This window comes from Lepisma saccharinum, chromosome 7 (genome assembly GCF_977018435.1).
Source record: "Lepisma saccharinum chromosome 7, izLepSacc3.1, whole genome shotgun sequence".
Classification (NCBI taxonomy): Eukaryota; Metazoa; Arthropoda; class Insecta; order Zygentoma; family Lepismatidae; genus Lepisma; species Lepisma saccharinum.
Window position 1 is genome coordinate 92,282,529 of NC_139235.1, and position 26,476 is coordinate 92,309,004.

The window sequence follows — 26,476 nt, forward strand, 5'->3', positions numbered from 1 at the left end:
TGTATATGTGGGTCATGACTAGTTTGTTCTGGACAAACTATACTTCAGTTTGATATACTGAGTAAAGTTTTACTATAATTATGTCTTATTAGCACTGTACCCAGTAGTTAATTACTGTCCAGTTTCTTTTCACGTTATTGTGGGATTCTAAGTGTGTGTAACTACAATATGTTGATTTCTTCCAGACATATTTGTTTTAGGGATGGGACCGATTAATCGGTACTCTATCGGTATCGGCTGATATAAGCATATCAGTGTATCGCTTTATCGGTAACCTATCCAATATATCGATAAATGTCTGATAATTTAGTGCAGAATTCTGTCATTTTGTTGTAATTTTTGTGGATAATCTCCATGCCCTACTTTCTAAAAAAGTAAATGTCTAAATATACAACTTCTTTTGCACTGCAGTTGCCTTGAAACACACATTTATTAAGGATGTCAATGAACCTTTCAGGTTCTTCAAGGACCATTTCTAATTTTATATCAGATCGGTAGAATATCGGTTATCGGTATTTGGCCAGAATTTCATATCGGCCCATCCCTAGTTTATTTACATTTTATCTCATAATGATTTGGTCTAGAAAACCTGGAAGAGTCTGTGAATTTTGTATTATCAAAATTGTAGACAGCCTGGCTATGTCAATATGAAGAGTGATGATTTGTAGAAGGTTACTTTTTGATACTCCAGCACACTCTGACCACAGAGATTGTTGCGTGGAGTTATGTGATAAGAATATTGACTGACTTCATGCACTGAACAGTTATTAATAGATTAATTCAGTTGGAACTACAATGTGAATAATTGTGGAGTATGATCTTACATTGAGGAACAAAGTGACAAAGTATGAATTCATATTCACCCTTTTCCATAGGATGCAACAAGATTTTAATATGCATTCATGAGAAAAAAAATCCAAGCTGCACCTGTTCTACTTGATATTGATATTGTAGCATTTAAAATTGTTTAGAATAATCATAAATAATGGAATATGCCATAAATTTACATTGGCTTTAGTAATTAAAATTGCATATTTTTTAAGATATTTTGACTGCAAAATTGGTGTTACTAACCGAACTTAGGAAAATTATAAGCTGATACTTTGACATATTGAAGCCAAAACATCAGTGTGTGAACAATGGACGACACATATAAGTGGTATCAATATCTGAAAGTATGAGATCATGTGTAAAAACAACAGAGATGGACACAAGGCATACCTGTGTTTTGTTGGTAGTCCAAATTTTTGGATTGACTTCAATATCTCTTCAGGGATGCGAAACATTCTTGTGGGTGGAGGTTAAACCATAGTTAAACAGTTTAATTTAGTCAGTGGTAATACCATCATCTTGTAATGAAGATGCTTGGTTTTAGGGACATAGTGTTCAGATCCCATTTTAAACAGTGCTGATTAGCCAATCTATAAAGGCATATTGGTTTATTAGTAAATTTGCCCATAATTTTACCAATTCAGTGATTCTATGGAGTGTTTAACATCTAATATCCTAAGATGCCAAAGGTCCCTGGGCAAGGCGTGGATGTAATTGTATTTGTCACATTTTTGTTATTATTACAATTAAGAAGTAGGAAAAATAACCAAGGTAGAAACGAGAATGTGGTGGAAAATTTGGCATTTTGTTACTCGTAAAGAAAATTTCTAAATGCACAGTAAGGCAGTTGGTTGGTTACTTAACATTAATTAAGGAGATAAATGAACGATTGCAGTTCTTCATGCAGATGGTGGGACTTTTTACGATTACATTGTTACTAAAGTGTGCCAAGTTTTTATTTGTTGTTTTCTTTTTCCTGTGCTACATGAGCAGATTAATGTTGAAAGAGGAAGTTACTCCCCTCACCATCCTTTTCTTTGCTTTGATGTCTAAATGAATCTAGTTGACAACAAAATAAAGTATTTCCTCACCCTAACAGATATCGTTAATCTACCATGGGTGCACAATGCACAGCTGCGCAATATTAGCAGATGCTACAAACTACATTTCCTTGTGCATAGGAAATTTTCAAGAATTGAATTATTATTGACCGATACTAGAAGATACTTTTGCACGACACATTCGCCAAGTGTAATTACCCTGGAATTTATGCATGATTCAAACTTACTTTTTATTCTGCACTAATTTTGCAGTGAAAAACTGGATTTTGTGATTAAATAACATATATTTTAAAATTCCAGTGTAATTCTTGTATAATTGATGTATACAATTGGAGAATAATATTGATCAGTATTTTGAACAGCTTCTAATTATCTCCATTTTCAAGTATCTGTGTCGGTTGAAAGTGGTATCAGCTCAGCCCTACCTGTAACATTTCTCCTTCCCGAGACCTGTTCATGTATGCTACAGGCATCTGTATATTTTGCAGTATTGGCACATGTCTGGCACCTCAAGATATCAGTTGCTGACCCCTGTTTTAACTAGCTATGACAGATGCAATTCATAGAAGGAAAACAATCTGTTGGGAAGTCTTCTCACTTTTTTTATAATTACAATGTATAGGCATCAGAGACAAATATTAGTAATGGCAGTGAATAAACTTCTCAAAAGAACCACAGCAATGAAGGAAGGAAATGCATGTTAAACTTTGATTTGATTTTTGTTATCCAGCATAGCTGCCACTTTTGGCTAATCGTGATGATGATGGTGTGTTAAGCCTGGAGCCATGCACTTTAGCATATTCCCCGTTCCTGGTCTACATATATTTTCAGGCCTCCCTGGTGTCTTAATGGTAATACCGTTGCCTTGTAATCAAGGGGTTCCGTGTTTAATACCCCTAGGAAGCCCTTGGCAGATCAGATCTCAATTGAAACTGTAGGTTCGCTCCCGATTAGCATATCTGTGCATAAAGTGGACTTAAAACTACAATTCAATCAACTCTTGGTAACTGCAATCGTAATCATTGTTTTTGCTTGGAATCTTTCGTGTAAATAGCACAAATTTTTAATGTGGGAGGTAAGAAGCTTTAGAAGACATGCTGAAATTGAGGACAGACTTATGACCCCCCCCCCCCCCTTCCCAATGTGAATATTATTTTAAATTAAGATAGTTTTATGTTTGCTTAAAAAGTGTAATTAATATAATTATGTCGTTTGTTGTCACGTGAAGAATTGTCATAATTTTATTTACTTTGCAGCCATCGTTACCCAGCGAGAAGCCACAGCCAGTTGTCCCGGATGACAGGAATGCCCTTGGTGCATTGGAGTCTGCGCTGGCAGCAGCTGAAGACGAGACGGATGTGCAGGCCGCACGAACAGCAAAGGCAGAAGCTGCAGCTGATTTGGCAGAGTTTGATGAGAATATTCCATTGGATGAGAATGAGCATGGAGAAGAGATTAGCAAAGCAGAGCTTGAAATAAAGAACTTGATTGAGCAAGTACGTACTTCATTTTTCTTCTCCTTCGTACGTGTGTGGGTGTATACATATGTGTGCGCCAGCTTTCCTGCCCAATAGCTAGGATGAGACATTAGTAGTTCTGATTTTTATTTTTCTGTGTGCAATTTGTGATTTTGTTTTTTGTTATTGAATTTTATGAGACTCCCCTGTGACATACGAATTGCTGAATAATTTAAATATACTGTTTGAGATGTTTTCTATTCTGCTTCCTACAATGGTATTCACCATGTTGTGTTCCATGACTTCTATTTACAGTGAATTCATTGAATAATTTTAGTACAAACAAACCATTGTCTTTTTGGTGCAGATAAATTCCTTTTTTTTTTTTTTAGTAGACTGTAATTAAATGGAGTAATTAAATTACATGCTTTGTGATTGGTTAGGTATTTTCCTGTTTTACTAGTTTTTTTTACTCTACCAGTTTCCATGTTAAAAGTACGGGTATACATTTTGTAGATTTTTATTCAGCAACACTAGTGGCTCATCCAAGTTAGCAGGAAAATTGTCTACTGAAATTAAAACAAATATGAACAGTGTACTGTTGAGAGTTTTATTATTTTACCAGATGATTGCAATTGTTCACGTACACACAAAAATGTGAATAATTTCGGTAATCTGTGATAAGTGGACAGTTTTGAAAATTACTCCCATCGTCCAACAGAGATCAGTTATTTTTTTTAAACATGAATATTACTGACCCATCAGAATGTCAATAATCTGATAATTTTATTTTATTTTTTTAAAAAAATATAAGGTGGGCATAAAGTTTCATTCCATAGGGCTTTCTTGTTAACCACATAACTTTTTGTTATTTGCAATTCCACTAACTTGATGACAGCTTCTTGGGAGGATGCTGTAGTAAAGTGGATTGAGGCCTACATTCCTATGGACATCAAATTTTTGAGCTTCAGGAAGCATAGTAACATTAGGTGAAGATAAGTGACAAGAAAAAAATCACATTGCAATGTTAATTTTTCATGTTTCTGAAAGGTGAGAGGTGCATTTTCCCACCCTGTTTGTCGCGAAATGAACTGCAAAATGCAAAATAGACTCTTAAACACAAAATTTACAGTTTATTTACCAACGCGACACTTTCTGAAGTCAGAATTATCCTGTGAGTTGACTGGTTTTGTACCGAAATTTTGCCTCTAATGATGATGCAGCTCTATTTGCCAGGGCACCAAACCCAAATTTCAAAAGAAGGCTTCATCAAAGCTTTGATTCTAATGTAGCATTTCTAATCATTTCATCTTGTGGAATGGTGCTTTGTGGCCAACCTGTACTTGTGCCGTTTGTCATGTTGAGAAAGAGAACTATATTTTCAGTATAAATAATGAATTGTTACATTTTCAGTTGAGTCCAATTGAGAGGTATGCCATGAAGTTTGTGGAGGACACGGAAGCTGCTTGGGCTGCTGAACAACTTGCAGCTGCTGAAGCTGAAATCGAACAGCAAAAGAAGGAGTGGGAGTTGGGTCGCTTGCAAGCCCTTCGCGAAGAGGAGGAAAGGAGAGCAACGCTGACGGACGATGAGCTGCTTACATTCTCGGAGCAGGATTCGCACAACCAGGTCAATAAAAAGTCTATTAAAGGTCGCCCACAGGGTTGGGCTAGAAATAAAGTAAGGGGTAGGCCTGAGAACAGGAGAAGAAAGATAAGTTCCCGTTCAGAGTCCTGTAAAGGGGAGGGTGAGAGTGACTCTAGCAGCACTCATACTAAGATTAGTCTGCGATCGAGGTCCACAGAGGGTAAGCATGAGGAGGAGGCTAGCTGTTCGGGGGATGGGGGTGGTGATTTGGGGGAATTTAGATGTGACGAGAATCCCATGGGGGAAGTGCGTGCATCTAAATCTCCCCAGTTTTCGTCGTCGTCATCAACATCTTCGGCAGTTTTGAATCATGTTGGTGACAACAGCCCCCGGACAAGATCTCGTGGTACGGTGAGCATAAATTTGTGGACCCTAGATGTGAGCCCAATTCTTCCAGGTGTGAAACCAGTCTCCCCGTCTCGGAAAGAGAGCCCTACAGCTAGGAATCAGGTAGCCAAAGTGAAATGTTCAGGTTCCAACACGGTACTGCAGGGCAACAAAGTTAGGTCAGAAAAGACTAAGTCCAAAAATAACTCTCACGTCTCTAACCACCAGGATGGCTCTCAGCAGTCACCAAAAGTAAATAGCATTGGTAATGTTCCTGTGAACTCCAGCCCAATTGTTCCTCAGCCGTATTCTAATCCGAATTTAGTCATTCGTACAAGACGTGCATCTATGATAGAAGTGAAGGATAGAAACTGTGAGAGATCGAGATGCGAGTCTGAGAGTGGTAATAGTGAAGTTGACGTCGTGACGCTGACAAATGACTGCCTTCCCATTACATTGGACACCATATCTTCCATAAAGAGACTGTCGGTTAACTCAAAAGTACCACCTGTAAACACGTATTTGAAAAGCCGGAGGAGATCTGATAGCAATATAGGAGGTAACAGCCCTGTATCCTGAATGTCGCATCGACTGGCTCATTTTTTAATTGATTGTGCCCTGCTTTTGAGGGGCTTTAGTTTCTGAACCTTTATTTAAACAGTTGTTTTTCTGTTGACATTATCTTGTTTCTGTTGTGTCAGTGATGTTTCTTTTTTACTGTTGTATATGAGCAATTTGGCCAAATGCATAATTTCTTGCTCTTTGATAGGTCAACAGGGTTAGCCAAGTGACTGAAAACATGTAGGTTCAGCATGCAGTGAGTGTGCTTACGTGACATCTGCATCTTACTTTTCTCCAGTAATGTATTATAATTTATGAATGCATGAAAATCTATGACGTAAACTGAGCTACTGAATCATGTGATCCTTAAAAATCACGTGAGAGCAAATTTCTATGTGACATGTTGTCACAACATATTTGTTTTCTTGAAATGTATGTATGTAAAATATGAATTATTGTGAATGAATGTTGTGCGATTGAGACTATACTTAATTGAAAAGATTTAAAAAATGATTTAAAAAGGAAAAATAAAGTGTCTTTCCTTGCTAATATTGTGTTCTTATTTCTTGGTACGTTTCCAAGTTGTTTCAAAAGCTTGAGCTCTGTTTTGGTGTCATGAACTTTGCTCGTTGTGCTTGTTTATACTTGATAATGGCTCTCAAAAATTAGTTTGGTATGGCATAGGCTTTGTCAATACCTTTGTTTCACTTATGTGCAGATTTTGATGGGTGGGATTTAAGGTAAATTTCAAGTATTTGAAGACCAAGGAGGAGCAATAATTTTTTGTTCTTGTTCCTCGTTTCATCCAGTTAATCATCAGTGTGTTTTTGGCACCAAAACTTTGCCCTGCCTTGCCATTCCAAACTTGGAGACGACCAAGATATAAGCATGCACAGAGAGCAAGGAAGTCACCAGTGTAGTATCCTATAGGGCTGCTGAAAATATTGATATACCAAAAACTGGTATTTTCGATACCTTTGGATTTATCATATCCTCTCTTTACGTAAGATTTAGAAAATTTCGCACTTCCGGTCTTCATTCACAAAAGGGTACGGCGTTTGAAGACAGTGGATCTTCGAAATTAATAGGATTTAACAATTCAATTGTGCAATGCGGAAGTACGAAATTTTCTAAATTTCACGTAAGTAGTTTAAAACCGCGTTTACGGCAACCATCGTGAATATCCTCTATTGTATTTCCAGTATTTTGGAATATTGATATTTTTGAGTATACAACAAGTAGTGAATCTTGGTATCTTCAGACTGAATACCAGTTAGCCGTAGTTGTCTCCTGAATAATAAAAACTCTGGAACCACACAGTTTGGTTTGGAACCGCACAGTTTGGTTAAAGAAGTGAATGGATTGGAAAAAGAGCAACAACCATGCTATAGAGACCACAAACAAAAGAACCTTCCCCTCGATCCATGCAACTCGGGCCATAAGGAAGCATGGTTCACCCTGCCCCTCCCTGCCTCGCGGGAGTACGCTGCACAGGAGTCGCAGGTCTGTGCAGGCTTTTTTGCTTGCGGGTCCACTATAATATTGTTTACTGGCAGCCAGTGCCGTATGGTTAGAATTGGCAAGACTGGAAACACAAATTTTGTGTGATAGACATGAAATGTAATGTCAATTTTTCTGAAAGCATGTTTTGACAGTTTCCACTTGATTTGAGTCGTTAAAACCTTGGTGGATTGAGTAGGATGGATGCCTCCCCTTTAATATCTAAAAAAAAAAAAAGAAAAAAATCAGTTCCTTGTGGCATCTAAAATTACATGATCACTTAAGGGCAGGGGGAACAGTTTGTGTCCAGCCACACTCTAGGACCCTAAAATGCTCCTCCCCCCACTGAGGCGGGGTCTTCTGTTCTGTGGTCGTAGGATGAGAAAACGTAGCATTACTCTTATGGGAGCATTACTTTACTTGTTCTCTTGAATATCAAACTTCGGATGGCACAGAAAACACAAGTGGACAGGTTAAAGATTTGATTAGCCCGAAGTTGCATTTTTGCATCAATGGGACTCTGAAGATTCTTATCATATTTTTCAAACATTGTATTAACTTAATGATGGACTTTAAAAAATGCTTCCACTTGCATCTTGTAGAAATTCATACTTTCCTTTTTTTTCTTCTTCTTTTGTATGTACCCATTCCGACGATACTGAAATAAATACACATCTGGTGCAAAGCTGTCACTCTTCACCTTAAAGCAGTAAATCATCAGTTGATGTAAGAGTAAAGGGTGATCTAATCACCTTTAGCCTCTGTGATGTCTACGTAGTGTGTTTCCTTGTGAGTCATATAAAACAATACTTCATGCATTTGGGAAAGAAATATGATAGCAAATTAATATAGTTGAAAAAGTACTCACCAAATCGACAAATCTGTTTTTTATGATCTACTAATTTTGGTAGTCACTGCTATTATCCTCTTGGGAACCTGTTGTAATGTTGCTTTGATTGCCATCAGATATGATTTGTTGTGCACTATAGATGATGGTTTTTATGTTATAAGGGGCACTTTTCACTGAATGATATTGGGAAATCATGCTTTCAGAAATTTTATGTCTTAAATAGCGCACATTCTGTTCATATTTTCATAGTTCCTTCACATGTGAAGATTCTGTATTCATGAATCAGCGAAACAAAAATGCAACTGCAAATTAATATATTGAGATGAAGTACTGTATTCAGTTATCTGCCACTGCTACTGAAATAATAGAACATAAAAGAACAATTTTGCAGATAAGTTAATTGCCGTTATACTATACATTGTCAATTAGCAAAAGTTAATGACAATCATCCCTGTCCTCTCAAGCTGTTTAGACTAACAATGGAAAATTGGGGGTTTAAACTCCAAATGCATTAGTTTTTGAGTAATTTTCAATTAATAACCTCGTATGTGTTATATTGGAGGGTCCATTGTAGAAGTATGAATTGATTTTCCTGAATGCCAAGTTAAATACGGAAAACTTGGAAGGTACTAATGTAATCTAGCATAGTGGGGAATAGAAACGTAGTATTTATTAGGAAGCAAATGATTTAGCTACTCAAGTTGGGCACTGGGATTAAATACATAAGCCCTGCGACAGGGTAAGTTTGCAGCAGGTTTTATGTATTAGTCCACTCGAGAACGGCACTCAGCATCTCCCGTGCCATTTTTTTCTCAACCGCCAAGTTTTTCATGTCTCAGACTGTGAGGAGATTGGCAGTATTACAGCTCAACTACATTCTGTGTGCACGTTTTGTTCTATGTATGTGAAAAGTTGCTGCAAAGTTAACCTGTCGCGGGGCTTACACTCTTTGCAACTTCTGATTAACATCCTACCCTTGTGATTGGCTTATTCGGTTTCCCGTTTGAGGGACATCCTCAAGAGGAGTGTTTGTTTTGTCTTTCCTCAATAATTAAAAGAGAAGATTTTATCGGAACTTCTCTTTATACTGCCGCCAGCCGTGATCTGCTTATTAGGACCTCATTGAATAAGGCATCCCTTCATGTGAAGTGCATCCTTGAACAGTGAGCTCTGCAGTTTTTGAATTCCTCTGAAGGGATAATCAATTGCATATCAGGTGGTTAGCCACTCTTGCAGCATCTTTTAAACTTCCCAAGCTGGTGAAGTTGCTTGCCAACAGGATAACTACCAGTCAGAAATCCAGGGAAATTTCATCAGTTTTTTTGACATAGTGCAGTCATTCAACGTAGGTTTTTGAATGAAAAAGGCCAAGATTTGTTTTAAAATATTGAAGGAAAAGGGTCATGTTTTGAACACACTGTCATTGTTGGAATTTTTTTAGGGATGTTAGTTCTCCAAAGTAATATGTTACTGAATTTTACTATAATTACAATTATGAATTCATAGAACAAATGTTCGTCATTGTTCAATAGTTGTCAAGTATTGCATAGAAACTCCCTGCTTGTACTCAACAGCCAATTTCTGTTTCTCCACACATTATCACCTTAACATGCGAGGGTTTAGCTAAAATATAATGAACTACCTCCAGAAATGCTAAAGTACACTAATTGCTCTAATAATTTGGTCCGGAGAACCTGGAAGTGGCAGGTAATTTTTGTTTTTATGATCTTGTAGACACCCTATTCCTTCTGTTGAGCCCAAGAACAGCAAACACATTTTCTCTACAGGTGGGTAATACACTGGGGAACAGCCATTTTGCACCAAAGAAATAAAAATATGCCCTGAACAAATTTTGGCATGTGATTCCAAAGTTTGCCAAAAGGGAAAATTTCTTAGATGATCATATCGTATCCAGGTCTCATACTGCATGGGATTTTTGCTGTTGTGATCTGACAACACTGCAGCTGTTTTTATTTTGTAGGTGGGGCCAGCCTTAACACAGTAAATCACTGTGTCAAGGAGGACTGACCAAAATATGAAAAGCCTCCTCAATGACATGAAATTGAAAGTATGGAACAACCCAGTGGAATCAGGCGTGGAAGTTATTGACAACTATATGTGCTGGCTCTACAGAAATATAAAAGTACAAAACTATGTTTAGTGAGTGAATGATCTCGTTGAAATGCTCCAGGCTGTCACTTCCATGAGGATATTTTACTAATCAATCTGTATGCAATAAACATAGCAGGATGCCTGACAGCAGCAATGCTGATGTAACACCCCAGTGTTGGCAGACTACTGTTTGTTTCCGTACAAGCAAACACAGGGCTGATCATACCAAACCAATACATAATCAGAACAATGAACATAGTTGTTTCATTGATGCTGTTTTAAGTGAGTTGATGCCTTTGGAAGATACTTCTTTTAGTTGCTGTCCACCAGAAATGTGTTGCCTGCTGAACTTTTGTCATCAAATGTGACGTGTTGCACAGAAAGATTCTTCTTAAAGAGGTTCGAAGAGCCAAGTCACGAGGGCAAAGTTTGGAGAATAAGGAGGATGCTGGATAAGTTTTGTCGCAAGTGAACAATAGCCAGCTGTAGTGGTACCATTTTTGTATACTATGGGTGTTCATTTTTTTGGGGGGGTTAATCAAGTTCACTTTGGGGGAGGACGACATATGGTATTTGTGCAGAAGAAGCCAAGATTATTTGTGCTTGTCATTCATGAGTTTTAGGAATTGAATCGGAAGATTCGCTCAACTCAGCCTTGGATCTTACATCTGAGACTCATCCGCACATGTGCAAGTTTTCTGCACTTGCTGTAATGAAAATGCTTAACAGACTCCTCTGTGACATCCTTCATCTATTGGTTATAATTAACATTGCATTATCACATGTCACGGGTCTTCCATGCTTGTGTATTCTTTGTGTTCCCAACCAAGCAAAAAATCAGTGCATTAATCATAAACTTGAGCAAATGACCCAAAAAAGCATTAAGTAGTACAGTGGAAAGCATTTTAAATCCCGGACGGCAGGGAGAAAACCTTCTCCTTCCACACAACTGTAAGGTGTCACTGGGGAGTTAGGTGGTCTGCCTGTTACATCACAGTGGGGCTCATGAAGCATCAACTGCAGAGGGTCCAGGAAAGATTAAAATATATTTTACATACATTGCACTTCATGTGTACACATTTTGGCAGGAGCATGTGCATAATAACAGTAATTTTTAAGACCAGGGCATAAGGGGTATCAGAATTGAACAAAACACTGCCTAGTGGTGCAAAAGAGCACGAGAAAGATGCACTTAGTTGTAGTTTTTACTGCAACCTGCCTCACTCTAATACATGATTGCATACGAAAAAGATAATGTGGATGTAATTTCTGAATTAGATTTTTATTAAGTGCTTTTCTGTCACTCTTGGCTTATTGCAACATTGAGGATGAGTGATGAAGTTGAAAGGACACTCACAATGAACACCTATGCTGGGATGCCCGACTCATATCGTGCTGTGGTACCAACTTTGCCACGAAGGTCACCTCAAATTTCTTTTCCCTATTACTTGGCACAGAATTTTGACCTAGGTATCTGAAAACCTGTAAATATTTCTTGGAACTTTCATTTCCAATCTGCTCAGAGGCCTCCCTGATGGTGTAGTGCTAGCGTCGTCGCCTTGTAGTCAAGGAGTCCCGGGTTCGATACCCGGTGGAGGCACATATGGTTCAAATCCCACTTTAAACTGTAGGTCCAGTCCCGATTAGCCTTACTGTGCATAAAGTGGACTTAAAACACCAACCAACTCGACTCCAATCTGCTCAGTGTGTTGAATATAAAGATTGAGAAATTAATCAAACTGGTAAGATGTGTTCAAATTATGACTACTCTCAAACTCCTCGGCCTTTACTCAGAGGTCATCATGTTCCCAGATGCACACGCACACTTTAAGTTTGATTTGTATACTCTAAAATATGCATAAGGGAGAGAGAAGGTGATTGATTCACTGAAATACCATATTTCTTCGAATTCAAGATGCCATTGAATGCAAAGAGCAGCTTGATTATTGCTTCAGCTTAAAAAAGAATATATATTTAAAGAGATATGGTAGTTAATCAAGTCTTGAGTTTAACAACTGTTATTTTATCACTCATTCCATTGGGTTGAACATGTTGTTGGAAAAATGCAAAGAATTTTGTATCTCGAATGGAATGACAATATGTATACAGTTGAGAAAATATCCCAATCCAAGTGGCGGAGTTGTTAGCACATCATACTAGAATGCCAGAGGATGGTGATGAATGCGAGAGTGTGTTCATCGATTTAATGATATCATCACTCATCTCCATCTTTGCAATTAGCCCAAGGTAGCAGAAAAGCTAAGTAAAATAAAACAAATCAATTAAACCCAATCAGTCTGGAACCTACCGTAGACATCCGCACCAATGTTTAAAACTGGAATCAACCAACACAGCATTTTGACACCAAGATGTGTTTCAATAACAGAAAAGTTGAGATCTGAAAACCACTGTCCATATACTGTGGTCATTTCCAATATTTTGCGCACTATGCATACATGTCCCAAAGGATGATGCACTTCCTCCCAGTTATTGCCGACAATTGTCAGCTCCACTTCAGTGTGAAATGAGTATACATTGCTAGCTAACTTGTCCTGGTTCTGAAACACGCTATCTTTCATTGGAAGAAGAAAATTCATCAGAGCAGTGTGTTTTCGGCCAAGTCATATGAACTACATGTTACCTGTGCAGTAAGAGGCATTCTATAAAAGTAGGAATGGGAATTACCTTCCACCAAACGTTGTATTAATACTGATAACAAAATGACCAGTGTAATCATATGCATGAACAGTGTAAGATGCCTGCAGGGAATACAAGACCTGCATATCTCTATATGTATTTTTTACAATAAATTTAAAAAAAAGAAGAAAAGCCTAGTGTGCAAAACTTGATGCTCATATATTTCTACTTTTTTTTTTAAGGAAGAAACACTTTTGTTAACGAGAAGCTTTTTTTAAAAACTAAAGTTATGCTAATATATCAAATACTGTTTGAGAGTGTAAGGCACACCAACAATTGTTCCTGCAGATTCATGGTAGTCATCATCATAAAATATTGAAGTAGGAAGGTTGTTTTGGTTTTATCCAAACGACTTTTAAGGTATGCTGACCCCATGAAATTCCACAAGAGTCCAAATAGTCCACAAGAGTCCAAATGCACAGAAATCTACAGGACTGGCATAAGGGTTTTCACTGGAATGTCCTGAAATGGTATAACACAGATCCCGGTTTCCCATTTTATCTCCTGTTTGGGTGGTATGGCTTAAGGCCTTGTCCATATGAATGCGCACCTGTTGAAGGATGTCTATACAGAAGATGTAGGTCATAATGGATAACTGAAAGTATGGAGCATTCAGCTTCACATTTCTGTCCACCTTATGTATCGGTAACTGCCAGGTTTCATAGAGTTTTCTGCAGTTTATCCTGCGTTCGGCAGGCAATGTGGTGCAGTGGAGGTGGTGTACGTGGGTACAAGACTGTTGTGAGTAATCATGTTCACAGTGGAAGGAGCCATATGCACCCTTCTGGCCATTTCACATTGGATTGGTGGATTTTCCTGGCACCATTCACCGAATCCCTCGGTGCAGGTGAATACTTTCACTGGTGTCCTCTTGTGAGTGCCTTTTGTGGGCGAATGTTTACCAACGGGTCCCTGTTGCGTTCATCGAGGCACTCTCTCTTTCACAGTGGTTTTCCAAATGGTCAAACCGTTCTCCCAACACTGTTTTATTATTTGGTCATACGAGAAATGTGCATGGAGAAGGGCCATAATGTACCCTTACCAACATTGAATTCTTAAATACGGAGAAACTAGTACTCACTTTTATCCGCGAAGCGAAGCGGATAAAAGTGAGTACTAGTTTCTCCGTATTTATATACTACAGCATCTCTCTTTTCCCAATCATGAATTGAATTCTTGATTGATATTTGTTGTCAGCAGACCTAGAAAAAATATGTATGTTGAGAGTTTTAATGAAATCAAAACATCTGGGAGAGGGAGGAAAGAGGAGATGTTGCCTTAGGTATTGAGGTAAGAAGATGTAGAATGAACAAAAAAAAAAAATGAGTAAGAATAAATGATATTGCATTCTTTTGAATTAATATTGTTTTTAGTTTGCAAAGAAATAGATTTAGTATAAATCATTGATCTTGATGGTAATATACGGGGTGTTTTTTTTTAGAGGGATAGAACATGAACATAAAATAAAACACCTCAAACTCGTGGTACTGGCCATGGTATTGGCTTTATTGGAAAGAGAATTGTATGCCATTATTGTTTAAAGATGATTCCGGGCACTGGCGCAAATAAAGCGCAATCTGGAAGTCTAATTGTCGACCATCTTTTTGAGCAGCTGGGGCTGTATATCGGTAATCACGCTGCGAATGTTGGCTTCCGAAGTCGTCCATTGTCTCAGGTTTATCGGCGTAGACGAACGACTTCACATATCCCCACATAAAATAATCTGAAAGTGTTTAGCCACACGGTCTTGGAGGCCAATTCGCAGGTCCATGACGCGAAATTATGTGCTCATTGAATGTTTCTGTCAATAAGGTGATTGAATAAAATTTTGTGATGAAACTGAGGATCATGGACAATCTCTGTTTCAGCCCAGGCACCGAACTCGGAACGCATACGGTGGTCAGGAGGCTTCAATTCTTGTACGAGCTGGATCTTGTACTCTCGTAAACCAAGATCTTTCCGCAAAATCTTCCATACAGTGGATGGACTCAGCTCCAATTGCTGTGCACGATGGCGAATAGACTCATTCGGGTACTCCTGAACACTGCGCTCCACAGCAGCAACATCTTCTTCGGTGCGCACTGTACGCGCCATCTCTGCGGATGCGTCGTATCAATTAGAGTATGCATGGTGCGAAAACGTTCCATGGTTCGTCGAATAACATGCTCGGATGGACGGTTATGTCGTCCGTAGATTGGACGTAGGGCACGGTACGTCGCGCACACTGAACCATGATGTTCGTAATTCAGTTGCACAATTTGCAGGCGTTGTTCTGGCGTAAGTATATTCATAGTGAAATGGCACACCACATTGAGCACAACGCCGCTGTCAGCTGTTCGCTTGGCTGTCGTGGGCAGCAGTGTTGCAATGTCTAAAAACAAACCTATAAAAAAAAACACCCTATACAATATGATATATATTTCTTGTAAAAGAAGATATATCACAACATGCTGTTCCATATTTGTGCTCGCAGGCTTGTCTGCCATGTAGTAGTAGTTACTACTTGGTATCTCTTGTATATTACCATCATGATCAATGTGATCAGTGAATCGAGTGAAAGTCACAAGACTTTGAAGCACAACTGTTCCTGTGAACATTCTGCGAGTGAACGCCTGATCCTTGAAAATTGATGGCTAACATCTCGCCCAAAATTACCCCTGTTTCATTCTGCATCTGCAAGACAATGCATGCCTCCATACTTCCCACCACGTATTTTGCTATTAGTTTTGTTCTAGTAGAAATACTATCATGTAAAGAGTCCAAGGATGATGATAATTTTAACCAAACGGGTTGCAAAATTTTTAATACTGCCATCTACAGAATATTTGTATATATGAATTTATTATATCAAAATGTTAAGTAATGGTATATTTTCACTGTGAAGTTCAATTTGCATTTTGTCTGTTTCTAAAATATAATGTAAGTACTCTTTATTTGTATAGTAGCAAGTCTCTCCTTTGTAAGTTCATCATCAAACTTGCTGAATACTTCGCTCTGATTGGTGGTCCTTGTTGTTGATGCAGAACCTGCACAAATGCTTTAATATGCTCTAACACACTAAGTCCTTCTTTGAAACTCAGCCTGTGATCTTGTCCCAGATGGATCCAAGAGTTCATATTTCAAAACATTGTCCCCACAACTCTCAGCAACTTCCTCAATCTCTAAAAATGATCAGGGCCTTCCTGATTCTCTAGTTGTAACATTGTTGCCTTGTAATCAAGGGGTCCCAGATTCAATACCCAGTGGACAGTGCACAGTGCAGGATCTCACTTTAAACTGTATGTCCAGTCCCGATTAACCTAACTGTGCATAAAGTGAACTTAAACAACAAATCAGAATTTAAAAACGATCAATCCAGAATATGTGTTTGAGATTAAACATTTTCTGATCAGTAGATGTCGGCAAATAATTCATTGAAGAGAAGACTGATTGTAACTTGTGTTTTTTTGTTCTTTAAGCAAAGAAAAATACCATTTCAGACCAAGGTGACAGACTCCAAGCAACACTTGTAACTTGATTGATTGATTTGGTGTTTTACGTCAACTTTATGCACAGTAAGGCTGATCGGGACTGAACCTACAGTTTAAAGTGGGATCCGAACCACTATGTGCCTCCACCGGGTATCGAACCCGAGACCCCTTGATTACAAGGCAACGATGCTACCACTCTGCCATCGGGAAGGCACACTTGTAACTTGACAGAAAACCTTCAGAAATTAGTGAAATCTTTCATAACAGAGTGCCGTGGCAAACTGAACACGTCACTTGTTTCTTGCATGTAATTTGGACAAGGCCACTTTTCATCGTGTCACTTTGGTCAGAAAGCTCTGCAACACATTATAAAGTTGCAGAGACATATCCAGAAACTAGAGTACCGCATGGGACCACTTTCACTCACTCATACTCTATCTAATATTCCACGCTCTAATGTATACAATCAAATATCATTTCAATGTGACAATGATAATAGTTTCAGCCCATAATAATCTACTTTATTTTCATATATCGCTATGTATGGGTAATGCAGATGAAACTACTTTTTAACATGGAGATGATGACTATTTTCAAGTAAAACGAATCTTTCACCTCACGATCCATATTTGAGAGCCCACTACACAGACAAATTACGGTTATACATGTACTACTAGGCTTCAAGCGTTTACGGAGCATTATGCGCTAGAGCGAAGAAACTGTCAATTCCATACGCTATCTAGCGTCATCCGTCCGAACAATTGGATGCTCGAGCAAAAAGCCTTTGGTACAGCACACTACCAGAAACTCTTCACATATAACAAAGCATAGCTTAGGTGCTCTCAACTGATTTTTGCACAATTTTCCTATGCATGTTGTTTACAGTGTTCGTAAATGTGGTAATGGGCTCCCAAATGGTTAGCACTGTCACCTTTGGTGTGAGTGGTCCCATGTTTGATTCCTGGTGGGAGCACAGAGCATCGTGAGAACAATTGGGAAGCTACTTGAAATGATGTAGCAGTAGGCTTCGGTCACAAAGCCAGAGAACAGCGGCAATGGGACTCAATGCACTGACCACACGCCACCCAACGTAATGGTTGCTCTGGCAGCTTCTGGCCCTTAGAGCACTGTTGCACCAGTGCTTAGGAGTTTAAATGTGATGATGCAAGTGCTGTTATTATCTGCTCCTAGTGAGAGAGCTGGTCTCTCACAAGACATTAACATTCATAGGTATGTATGACATTTTCAATACATCATGATGTGTTTTTCTGATGACCTGACTTGCTTTATTTATTTAACCCTTTCCGGACAAGCAACAGACATAGCCCATCGTTCATTATAAAATTCCATTGTGAATGAACGGTGAGCTATAATCTGTCTCTCTTGTGCACATGTGTTGTAACCACCTCTTTCATATTTCAACCACTAGATGTCATGTTTTCTTCATTGCTGAATTTTTGTTGTACTCATGTCTAATTAAGTTTGCTCTTGTATTTACACTGTGGTGCAGTGATTTCCAACAGGGATTCCCCAAGATCGGCCTACAGGTGCCATGAAATATTTTAGGGATAAATGAAAAAAAATATTAGGAAGTAGGCAAAAGAAGTATTGAGTCGAATTAATTACTCTCATGCCAAACGGATGACACTGATCGACACACACTCTCCTGAGGATGAATAAGTTACCGTTACATAGTTCCTGATATTAAACATTTTGTGCTCTAATCATCAATCATACGTCTCGCATTAATAAAACAAAACTCTTTTGAGTGATTTACATTGTAGTAAACTGTATTCTGTATTCTATTCTGGTGTTTGTTCCATATATTATCTTTTAATAAATGAATAACATTAGTACTGGACAATAAACTTAACTTTCTTCTGATCATATAATATATTTGTGAAAATTTAAAATTGCCATATCTCCATTCGTCATTGAGCTAGGAGGATGGTTGATAGCTCGGACTCGGAATAAAGTCCTCTTTCCGACGCTACAATACAGAATGGGGGTTTCCATTTAAAATTTCACAGTTGCCCACCACCCCACCCCCAGTGGACAGTGGTGGGGAATCAAGTGTGATATCATTGAATAGCTTTCTTTCACTTATTAAACATGTATTTTTTCGTTTTCCGATTTGATGTGTATTTCTCACGATATGTGACCGTTCCGGGACTTTTGGACCACCCGGTATATATATACTTTCAGAAAATTGTTACAGAAAAATTCATAAATGTGAGAAAATTTACATAAAATGTGACACATATCTGTGGAAAGAGAAGTGTTGTAGATTTCAGAAAAATATGTTAACACACTTAACATATTTTCCATGATTTTTTTAAAAACCGCAGAAAGAAAACTCCTGGGAAAAACTTGATATTCTAAGTCCCGTCTGGAAAGGGCTAATCCTGGGAGGGAGTCAAGGGGATAAGGCCACAACAAAGGATATCTTTCAGTGTACCATCTTCTTAATCTTCCCAGGTGTTCCCCTAGTCCTTCAGCTCAGCCACAACAAGCCTCCTCCTTGTAGTCCTTGGTTGTACCTCTTGCTGTAATTGGTCCCGTGTTAATATTTAATTACACACATTACACCCACCAGTTGTGTTGGCCTGCTCCAGGAGTTGCAGGCCTGCTATTGTCCTGTGAACTTCACAAGATTCAATGCTAGGTTAATAGTAGAGGCATGTTGGTTGGAAATCCTAATGTTCAGGATGGGAAAAAATAATCATTCTCTGTGAAAATCACGATTTCTACACCATATTCTGCCACCCCTCTTTCACATGATTGTTTTTTATATTTCTGGAATAAAAACTGCAAATTCCAAGAAATTTCGGACACTCATGGTGCAAGAAACATCAAGAATTAACCACTTGTGACCATTTTGAATTTCGTGACTGTTTGGGTCTTCAAGAAAATGAGGGCCGAGGCAGGAACCTATCCCTGTACAGACTTTTTGGGATCCTGAACTATGACCATGCAGATTATGGTATTTTTCATTGGAGCCATGTTATAGGACAGTGGCTGTAATGTCTTTTATCAGAACAGAAGCATTATTTATGTGAAAGCCTGTGAATTATCTGTAGCAAACAAGAAAGAGTAAAACATGGTTGGAAGTTGCTGTATCCTGCTCATTGTTTTTATTTGTACTATAGTTTATTTTTTTCCCTCTATTTCAGGTTTGGGTATCGGATAAATTCAAGGAACAAATGCCAGTAAGTAACTTACTTTGTGTTTTCTTCAAACATCTGGTGCATTTACAGAATGTAAATGTTCAAAGTCGAATTTTTCATTTTTTTCAGAAGAGACCTTTAAAGTTTGACATATACACTATGTGGAAGAAAGTCATTGGACACCACATGTCAGTGGATACCATCAGTTTTCTTGCAATCAATGAGATGTTGGTCCACCTTTGGCAGCGATAACAGCAGCCACTCGTCGTGGTAAACTGGCCACAAGGTTGTGTAGTACACCGAGTGGGATATTCCGCCATTCTTCCTGCAGCACAGTCACCAACCCTGGAAAGTGTAGAAGGGAGAGGCGATCTCTATCAGCGCTCCAGTTCGTGCCATAGATGTTCGATAGGGTTGAGGTCAGGGCTCTGAGCAGGCCAATCCAGTTGGGTGACATAATTTTCTGCATACCACTCAATGGTAGACCTGAAAACATGACAAGTCGCATTATCGTCCTGGAACACACATTCTTTGTTTCCATAGAAACGCCACAACGTGGGGAGCATGGGGTTGTCGAGAATATCTCGGTAGGACGCAGACGTCATGTGGCCATACACCGGTACCAGTGGACCCAAGCCATGCCAGCTGGAAACTACCCCAGAACACGATGCCGCCACCATCATATTTCACTGTGGGCACTACACACTCGGGTAACATGTTCTCCGGGTAATCACCATACCCACACACTCCCATCTGATAGAAACAGTGTGAAGCGTGATTCATCGCTCCATAGGACCTTCTGCCATTGCTCCACCGTCAAGTTTCTCTGCTCTTTACACCAGCGCAGTCTCTGCCGTTTATTGTTTTCTGTTATTAGGGGTTTGTGGGCAGCAGCTCAACCATGATAACCGAGCGCATGGCCTTCCTTGCGAAGTGTCTTGGTTGCAATCGAATGCATCGGACGGCTCCTGTTTTTCTGAATCTCCCTCTTCAGCACTGTCCTGTCCCGGTCGTCCAATTTCGTGGGTCTTCCACTTCGTGGTGCATTGCTGCTGTGTCCCCTTTCCTTCCACTTCTTGATGACAAAGGCTACAGTTGATTTAGGGACCTGTCGGGCATCAGCTATGCTACGTATACTCATTCCTCCTGTGGAGCAGCCTACTGTGATCCCTCTTTCAAACATGTTGAGCTCTTTCCTGTCCATCATTTTATCAGCGAATGATCTGAGAAGCCTCCTGCTGCCGTATATATACCCGTCTGTACTCTCTTTTCCATGAGGAGTTCGTTTCAGAGTTGAAACTGGGGTGTCAAATGACTTTCTTCCACCTAGTGTATTTATTGTGCCTTTGTCACAATTGCACTAAAAGTGTGTATCATTGATCATAGACAAACTGAAGATTCTCTAAAAAGTAGTAGTTGCTTGGTTAATTATTTGTGCTGTAATTAATTAATGAAATTTCAGATAGAACTATTGCACGTAACATTAACTTTGATTTGAGGGTGTAGTTGTTCTGTAATGCAGATGAAACAATTTCATTATAAATTTGTCATTCCGTAGCAAAGTACAATAAATATGGAACCCTGATTTTATGTTCCTCAATTTTACATTTTCCTACATTATATACATTCAATGTTGATGGTCCCAACATAGCAAAATGTTATAAAATTTCCTCGATTTTCCTGCATTTTGGGTTTTTTTTCTAGCTTGGTTCCCTGAAAAACATAAAATTGAGGTTACACTGTAAATTCAATCAAAGCTTGCACTTGTGGTTGGTTGAGGGAAATTGTCTTAAGGTTTCATGGACTATTGGAGTTTGAATTCTTGTGGCTGCTTCTAAATTTTGTAGATGAACCGAAAACACACTTAATACGTATATCAATATTGGTTGTGTGTAGACATCGGACAATAGCAGAGATGAAGAAATTGCATCCTAAATAGACAACTACCAAAATATCTTGATTTGTTTAAATTTGGAGATAGAACATTTACATTCACAATGAACAACCTGTGAATTTAGAAATTAGATTCACAAAACTTCCCCAATGCCTTAACAGGGTGTCTACCAAAATAACAAATTCAAAATTCTTGACTTTTTTGTGACTTTTCCTTGACCTTTTAATTTTTCTTTACTTTTATTTAATCAACCTCGACTTAGGTAAGGTTGGAAATTAGCAATTAAGAAAATAAATATTTTTTGTTTAATGAAAAAACCCTACAAAGATGCTGGTTAAGATGAAAACTGAAGCTGTACTTTAACGAGAGAATTAGACTTGCTTTACTTATTATTGCATATAAAAATTAATGCTGCGCCTTCATCCTGGATCGGGAAAGGCAACATTACTTTATTCAATATTTTTACAAAACTCCACACATACAAGAATGCAATTCTTAAGGAACAAAGTTGAGCAAATCTTAACCACAACTCAATACGATTTTAGATTTCGAAATATTCATAACGACTGTCAGTGAAAGCCTGCATATGATAGAATAGGTGTATACATGAAAAGTAATAAAGCAAAGCAGCTATCACTCAGTCCGCTGCTCAAATGATCATCATAAACTACGAATAAGAGGTATGGTCATCATTGTGATAGGGCTGTGTTAGGGCTGACCCTTTCCAAAGACACACAAATGTGAAGCTCCCTTCAACATAGACATACTGAACTGCATTTGGCAGATTTGCAAGACACTGGTGTCTGGACTCTCAGCCACTCTGTGGGGCTTGTGTTGTTTGTGATTGTCCCTTCATTCATCCTCATCTTGATGATTAGCCAAAAGGAGTGGAAAAGCGAAGTAAAATGAAACTAAACCAATCATTATGATAGCAAGAGTTTCTGACCAAAAGTGCATTTTTGTGGCTTTTTCTTGACTTTGTAACCTATCTTGATTTCTTTACTTTTTCTTAACTTTATAACATTCCTAACTGTAAGACACCCTGCTTAACAGCATGAAAAGAGATTTAAATTCATGGGAAATAGTTGATTTTTATTCTTACACAGATATATAGTAATTCTGTGTGACTTTTGCAACAAAAAAATCCTTTATTTGCCTATCAATCTCAGTGACTCACTAATCACAAAAGTCTGGTGATTGGCATCTAATAAATAACAGTTCAAGCATAACAAAAGTAAAAGGTGAAGTTCCCCATGCATACAGCACTGTCCCACGAAGACACAGTTAGGGGATTTGGGCGTAGGGCACCACACATTCTCAGTCTCGGCCATTTTGGAGGTGATGTGATCAGTGCCATGCTCTGGCTGCCTTTACTCGCCAGGGTTGCTCCCAGGTACCCATTGATTTGAGGCTGGGTGAGCATACTTGGAGCATAACAAAGTATAAGAACAAAATAAACCAATGTGTTATAACAGAAACATGTGGAATCCTTTGCAACAGACTGACATTGAACACAGAGCCATCAATTGTGGCAACCAGTTTTAAAGAATATTACAATATGATAACAAAAGAATATCAACATATATTCAAGTGACATCTAGTGAATCAGCCTGAAATTAAAAAAAGAAATGACTGGGCAAAAATGATCAGTTGCCGAAATTGATAAGCAACAATTTTTTTTCTTGAAAAGTAAAGAGTAAAGTTCTCCCCTGTGTTTTCCACCATGCCATGAATTCATATGGGGGTGTAAAGTTAGCATCCCGCACTTTGTTGATCACGGCCGAAGGTGGAGCTGATGGGATCAGCGCCATGCCCCTGACTGTCTTTATCCCCCCTCCCCCCTCCAGAGTTTCCTCCAGGTACCCACTTTATACCATGCTGGGTGGGTGCCGAAGCTGCTTGAACAGGTGGCAAAAATCCCAAGTGTCTCGCATGGTAGTCAGATGCCATAATTATATAATTGTATGAGAATATATTTTAACCTTGTTTGTGATATGATTTTAAATACACATACATTTTCTGTGGCAAGTGCTGTTTCCTTCCATTTGTATTATCTGACATGGATACTTTCCTTTCTTTGTGGTGTGTGTGTTTTTGTGTTTAAGGTGATAATTTGTTAACCTACTGAATTTGTTAGGCAATACTAAGACTTTTAGTATTATGGATACAATATCACAGAATCTGGAAATTTATTTTTTAAGTTTCACACTTTGCACATAGGCCTCAGACCCCTGAAGAATCTTAATCACTGTATTTGCAACGTGGAAATACTTGTGTTTCTCTGAAAACATGCACCATTTTATTGTGATTTGTGAAACCTTTTGTGACTTGATTTACTCCTGCCTGCATCTATCTTATGTGCATATTTTACGACTTGCTTGACAGATAAAATTACAGGGTAAGTCAAAAGTCAGGAACCATAGTGTTATTCACTTCAGCTTATATTGTCAAACTGATATGCTCAATATGTTGACCTTCTTCAGCAAGGTTCATGTTCAGACGACATACCCAGTTCTTTAGGACACTGAGGATTGTGGCAGGCGGTACATTCCATTATCCATCGCAGATGGTGTAAGTCAGAAATCTGGGTGGAATAAACCGTTGCCTTCAGCTGACCCCACAGGTAGTAATCCATTGGTGTGAGGTCAGGGGACCTCGTGGTTTACTCAAAGGGGCCTTGCCAACCTATCCACCTCAACAGAAACTGGTCATCCATCCACTGATGTACAATTGATCCATTAGTCCTATAGTTCCTGACTTTTGATTCACCCTGTATATTGTTATCATTGGCTGTATAACTGTTATAACTTATTTCTTTGGGTCACATTTCTACCAAAGTATTTTAAGGTGTGTTAAATTTCATTGTAGATGTGGTGTCCGCCAACACCGCCTCAGGATGATAATGATATTTACATAGACTACTCGGTGGGTTTCCTCTATGAACAGACAATTATGTCTGAGTCCCAACTACCTCAGATTTACATAAAGAAGGAACACAAGCGAATCAAGGTAGAGGCTACCCCACCAGAGAAAGAAGGTAAGGTTCATCTCAGGGTTCTTGTACGTTGTGCCATTTCTCCATTCCTACAGTATATTGTAGCGATCCAGTTGATATGTTGAAATCTTTCCAAAGATAGATACATGGATATTGCCAGAAATTTCTGTGCATTTGTTTGGGAAGGGGCCATTGATATAAAATTGAGTATTAGAAATAATAATCAAGAATTATTATTACAAGGGGAGGGCAAAAATTTTGTACTCTATGTTCTTCATATGATAGCAATCTGATATTTGGTTCACTCACACGTATATTTGCTACAAATTGATAACACTATGAGGCCACAACTATAATATTGCAATAATTCAAAATTTGATATATTTTAAAATTGTTAAAAAAGAATTGGTTTTCATGAAACAATAGAAACTTGTCCTTATATAACATCCTACCCTGCTAGTGTTGCTGTCTTTAGCTGGAAGACTGTTTTAGATAATCGCTTGAAATTAACAAGTAATTTTGTTGTACTGTGCTGTTGTTCTATTTATAGTTGACAGGGGCAGTGTAAGATAGTCGTTTTACCTTCAGAATGACAATAATCATCAAACAAAATCATCACAACAGTTTATATATATATAGTGTAGGGATAGGACTGATTAATCAGTACTCTATCGGTATCGGCCGATATAGGCATATTGGTGTGTCCGTTTATTGGTAAAATTACCCATTATTTTACTGATCTGACATATCGATAAATATCTTATAATGTAGTGCAAAATTCTGCCATTTTCTTGTAATTTTTATGGATAATCTTCATGGCCTACATTATAAAAAAATAAATGTGTAAATGTTCAACTTCTTTTGCACTTCAGTCACCTCGAAATGCATTTATTAAGGAGATCGATGAACATTTCAGGTTCTTGAAGTACCATTTCTAATTTTATATCGGATCGGTAGAATATCGGTACTTTATCAGCCAAAATTTCATATCGGTCCATCCGTAACATATTGTATATGGCAAAACATTAATTTATGGATATCATTGTATGTATGCAAAATATTAAGCTTGATTTTAACAGATGGGGTTTAATGCACAAATGTAATTTTAACATTTCGTACAATTGTGCTGTTGCTAAAAATTGGAAGTTGAAATCCAAGAGATCATTTTCAGGACGAAATCCACAAGTGTGTGAAAGGGGTGGGGTGGGGCGGCGAATTAGTATGACACTAAATGTGACATTTGTAACATTAACATCATATGGAAACAGGAGAAATGTTGAAACTAATACAGCAGAAAATGTTCATCTGTCTTCTGTTATTTAGTTACTTTAATGCTACAGATTCTTTATACAATGGTTTTCATTACAACATTAAACATGAAATGTTTTTTTGAATTGTAATACTAAAGCTTTATTTTTATTTCAGTTTCAGGAAATAGTTACCACATAGGTAGGTATTTTTTTATTGTTCTAATATAATGTCTAATGTGCACGCTTTCTACTTCAATATGTGTACTAGTTCAGCAGTTTCATTCAACAGCATACAATGCATGAATTTTAATCATACTTATTAGATAAGCAAAATATAAAATCATCACATACTATCCATATGGCATGCTTCAGGTCTAGTAAGTGTAGCAAACAGCGTACACAGTTTTTTTTTTTTCTTTTTTGCAAGAAAATTCATGTATGTTACACAATTATTCTGTTATTCTCTAGAACATGAATCCAAATACATTAACTTCCTGGTTATTTGGGATCATTCATCTTTGTCGGAATTGGGAAATAGTTATTCTTATATGATAAAAATAATTATTGGTTTGACTGAACCCTGGATATGTCTCAACAATAAGTTGTTTTTTTTTTCAAAACATCTCTAATTTTGAAAAATCCCTCTTCTTATTTAAA

General features: G+C 38.1%; 1 protein-coding gene across 9 annotated transcripts in view; it reads left to right on the forward strand.

The window, feature by feature from the left end:
• LOC145990020 (chromatin remodeling protein domino-like) overlaps positions 1 to 26,476 on the forward strand; it is a 195,899-nt gene that overhangs the window by 116,047 nt on the left and 53,376 nt on the right. For all 9 annotated transcript variants that reach the window (XM_083125625.1, XM_083125624.1, XM_083125623.1 and 6 more), the window contains 5 exons: positions 3,149 to 3,388; positions 4,763 to 4,978; positions 19,687 to 19,722; positions 24,443 to 24,611; positions 25,995 to 26,018. In XM_083125625.1, coding sequence (XP_082981751.1) covers positions 3,149 to 3,388; positions 4,763 to 4,978; positions 19,687 to 19,722; positions 24,443 to 24,611; positions 25,995 to 26,018 — 685 coding nt within the window. The remainder of the gene's footprint in view (positions 1 to 3,148; positions 3,389 to 4,762; positions 4,979 to 19,686; positions 19,723 to 24,442; positions 24,612 to 25,994; positions 26,019 to 26,476) is intronic.